The following is a 4,406-nucleotide window of genomic DNA, read 5'->3' on the forward strand; positions in this document are numbered from 1 at the left end:
AACCAGTCTTCTAATGCCGTGACGTTGCTCTATTTGCTTTTTGTTTTGTGCACATAGCCATTATAATTTATTTTCCACATGCACCTAACAAATAACTGCTCTCTTCTTTCCTTCTGGCATGTTTTTGTTGTTGCCCAACGGACTTTAATTTCTATGCCCTATTGAACTTGATGTATGGATGTGTTGGTTGCTTTATTTATAAAACGCAGTGATAGCCTTTTTTGACTGTAGCCACTCTCATGTTTTTCATGGAAAACCGATCACATCGTTGTCTTGTCTTTATATCCCTCTCGGGTGTGAACTGAACCTAACTTATGGTTAGGTTCTTTATGCTGGTACCAATTTAAGCCTTGTACAATGAGAGGTGCTTAGGGAAGGTGTTTAGAGAAATAAATCAGGCTTTTCTTAAGCACCGGTGCTTATTTGTATAGGATAGATGCTTAACTAAGCGTTTCTTTTGTAGAAATTGGCACCGGTGCTTCAGAAAAAATCGGTTTACTTTTCTAAGCACCTCTCATTGTACAAGGCCTTACCAGAGTTCAAGTTCTTTCACTGGTGCTTGCATTATTTCAATTTATACCAGCTTTTCTAGTGATGTTCATTTAATGGAAGAAAGTGTTCTCATTGACTTTGTCTATAAAGTTGAGTGTATGTGTGCATGTACTTCCTTCGTTTTTATTTGCCGCATATTATCTTTGGTCAAAGTCAATGTTTATAAACTTTGACAAAGTTTATAAACAAAGTTACATATACAATAACAAATCAATATCATTAAATTTATTATATTGTTATGATAAATGTTTATATTGTTTTCTATAAACTATATCAAACTTTATAAAATTTGACTTTAGTCAATTTTAATATACAAAGTAAATAAAAACGAGGCAGTACCTGCTAATAGGCTTATTTATATCGCCCAATCCATGGCCATACAATGATACAACAAACACGGTCGAACGCAAAATAACAGTTTCGCTACTCTGCTCCGGCGATCAAAATGGAAGGCCGCGGAGTCCAGATCGTATCTCGGCGTATGCTCAAGCCAGATTATCAAACGAGCTCCCTGCCGGGGGAGCCTGAGACCGTCCACCTGACGCCATGGGACCTGCGGCGGATCACGGTGGACTACATCCAGAAGGGGGTCGTCCTGCCCAAGCCTCCTGCCGGCGCACACGCAGTCGAACACCTCGCGTCGTCCTTCGCGCGCGCCGTGGGCCGCTTCTACCCCCTCGCCGGCCGCTTCACCGTCGCGCCGGGGGCCAACGACGACGACGGGGCGCAGTCACCTCGGCCGAGCTTGACGATCTCGCTCCGCTGCGGCGACGAAGGCGCCGAGTTCGTCCACGCCGTGGCGCCCGGGGTGGCTGTCGCCGACATCGCCGGCCCGCTTCACGTCATCCCACGGGTGGTGTGGTCCTTCTTCCCTCTCAGCGGGATGCTCGGCGCCGACGCCGTCGTGGATCCCAGCCGGCCGCTCCTGGCCGTGCAGGTCACGGAGCTCGCCGATGGCCTCGTAGTCGCCATGTCGCTGAACCACGGCGCCGCCGACGGGACCACGTTCTGGGATCTGTTCAACGCATGGTCGGATATCAGCCGGAGCGGCAGCGCCGCCAACGGGGACATCTCAATGGTGCCGACACCCAAGAGATGGTTCCTCGACGGCTGTACCGTGCCGATCCCTCTCCCCTTTGCCAGGGTGGAGGACATCGCGAGGCGGTTCGAGTACCCGCCGGTGCAGGAATGCTCGCTCCGTTTCTCGTCGGAGAGCGTGAAGAAGCTGAAGGCGAAAGCGAACGCTGAGATGGCCACCGGCACAGCCACCATCTCCTCCTTGCAAGCCGTGCTTGCACATCTATGGCGAGCAATGTGTCGGGCCCGTGGGCTCGCGCCGGACCAGGAGACGACGTGCGCGCTCCCCGTGGGATGCCGGACACGCGTGAAGGGCATGTTGCAGGGTTATCTGGGCAACGCGGTGACGCGAGTCGCAGGCAGGTCCACCGTCGGCGAGATACTGGGCGATGGCCGGCTGGGCTGGGCGGCGTGGCTTTTGAACCAGGCCGTGGCTGCTGTCGACGAGGCGAGCGTGAAGGACGAGCTCGCGGCGTGGGCTGCTAACCCCGGCTTCAAGTACTTGTCCGAGTACGGCCGATTTCCTCCTGCGGCGATGGTGGTCACCGGATCGCCGCGGTTCGACGTGTACGGCAACGACTTCGGGTGGGGCAGGCCGGTAGCCGTCCGGAGCGGCGCCGGGAACAAGCTGGACGGGATGGTCACGGTTTACGAGGGCGGCGAAGGGGCAGGGAGCATGGAGCTGGAGGTGTGCGTCGCCCGTGATGCGCTCGCCAGGCTAGTCGCCGACGAAGAGCTGATGGACGCGGTGGTAGGAGAGGGTCGACGTACTGATCCGCAGTGGTAGGTGCAAGGTGCACCAATGCGTCGAAGGAGTTTGCCGTTCAGATACAATGGAACTCTACTGTATTATTTTTCCTAAAAAGAGTATATTGCAAAGTGGATAATATGTTTCAAAATTTCTGCTCATGTCTACGCCAGACTCCATTATTAGCACATACGCCCGTGCGTTATAACGAAAGAAAATATGATGCATTTTCAAATTTAGTGAATCAAATATGTGAAAACATCTCATCAAAACCTTTTCTGTGTAGCACAAATGCCCGTGTGTTGTAATGGCTCAAGACCCCCTCCTCCACCTCCTTCATTACCCATCATCGGCATTACGACATAAACAAACTCCTTGGAATCCCCCATGCTCCACATGAGAAACAACATAAATATTGAAAGCGTTTACAAAGACCGTCTATCTCTGGTTAATATAATGAAGAAAACTGTGGAGTTTGTGTCACACACAACAGAAACTCTCAAGTCCGGCTGCTTGTACTTTGGCGACGGCCGCTAGCGGGTTGAATGGAAAAATAAAAGCAAAAAATTGCTTTCTTCTCAGAAAAATATAACACATGACCAACAAAAAATTGAACACTTTTTATTATGATTTAGACATAGTTTTTTTGCGTGTGTCATATGTAATATTTTTCTTTTGAGTTAAACAGTTCTGACATGCTAAATATTAGTATCACATTATCGTGTCTTAGTTATTGACAACAATTCGGATATAAAGTAGTTCATGAGCGAACCAACCTGTGGTTTGATGGTTAGGAGGATAGCGGTATCCCCATCCCATCAGGGTTCAAGTCCTGGTGCTCGCATTATCCTGGATTTATTTCAGGATATAGGGTGATGTGCATTCTGTGAAAGAAGACGTTTCCGTTGACTACAGACGCTTGAGGTGACTTCGTCAATGATGATATGCCGGCTCAGTCTCTCAAATATGCTCATAGGAGTAGGGTGTTGATACGTCTCCAACGTATCTATAATTTATGAAGTATTCATGCCATGTTTAAAATAGTTTTATATCATTTTGGTATGATTTGATTAGAACTAACCCGGATTGATGTTGTTTTCAGCAGAACTACCGTGGTATTGTTTTTGTGCAGAAATAAAAGTTCTCGAAATGCGCTGAAAATCAACCGAGATTTTTTCTAGAAAATATAAAAAATACCGGAACAAAAAGTTACAGGAGGGGAGTCCCGTGGGCCCCATGAGGGTGGAGGGCGCCCCTACCCCCCGGGGTGCGCCCCCCTGCCTCGTGGACTCCCCGTGGGCCCCCTTGACTTGTTCTCGACGCCAACCTCTCCTATAAATGCCCAAACCTCCAGAAAATAACCTATATCGGAAGTTCCGCCGCCGCAAGCCTCTGTAGCCACAAGAAATCAATCTAGGCCCTCTCTGGCACCCTGCTGGAGGGGGCCATCATCACCGGAGGCCATGAAGAAGGATCTCGGAGGGGCCTTCATCGCCATGGAGGCCAAGGACCTGAGGGAGAACCTCTCCCCATCCAGGGGGGAGGCCATGGAGGAGGAAGCACAAGGGGGATAACCTCTCCTCCTCTCTCACGGTGGCGCCGGAGTGCCATCTGGAGGGGAATCATCGCCGCGGTGATCATCTTCATCAACATCACCATCATCATCACCATCCTCATCTCTTTTACGTGGTCCACTCTCCCGCACCCCGCTTTAATCCCTACTTGAACATGGTGCTTTATGCCACATATTATGATCCAATGATGTGTTTCCATCCTATGATGTTTTGAGTAGATATTCTTTGTCTTTGGGTTAATTGATGATCTAGATTGGTATGGGTTGTATGTTTTATTTTGGTGATGTCCTATTGTGCCCTCTGTGTCGCGCAAGCGTGAGGGATTCCCATTGTAGGTTGTTGCAATACGTTCATGATTCGCTTATAGTGGGTTGCTTGAGAGATAGAAGCATAAACCCGAGTAAGGGGGTTGTTGTGTATGGGATAAAGGGGACTTGATATGTTAATGCTATGGT

General features: G+C 49.3%; 1 protein-coding gene across 1 annotated transcript; it reads left to right on the plus strand.

Moving 5' to 3' along the window:
• The first annotated feature begins 965 nt into the window (after nucleotides 1–965).
• Nucleotides 966–2,507, plus strand: LOC119366881 (uncharacterized acetyltransferase At3g50280-like). The gene has a single exon (XM_037632570.1). It carries the CDS (start codon nucleotides 998–1,000, stop codon nucleotides 2,414–2,416), a length of 1,419 nt encoding a protein of 472 aa, XP_037488467.1. The 5' UTR covers nucleotides 966–997; the 3' UTR covers nucleotides 2,417–2,507.
• Nucleotides 2,508–4,406: the final 1,899 nt, after the last annotated feature.

The sequence above is a fragment of the Triticum dicoccoides genome, chromosome 2B (assembly GCF_002162155.2).
Source record: "Triticum dicoccoides isolate Atlit2015 ecotype Zavitan chromosome 2B, WEW_v2.0, whole genome shotgun sequence".
Taxonomy (NCBI): domain Eukaryota; kingdom Viridiplantae; phylum Streptophyta; class Magnoliopsida; order Poales; family Poaceae; genus Triticum; species Triticum dicoccoides.

Coding starts and splice junctions, on each gene's coding strand:
- LOC119366881 (XM_037632570.1), top strand. CDS start 998: ATGGAAGGCCGCGGAGTCCAGATCGTATCTCGGCGTATGCTCAAGCCA.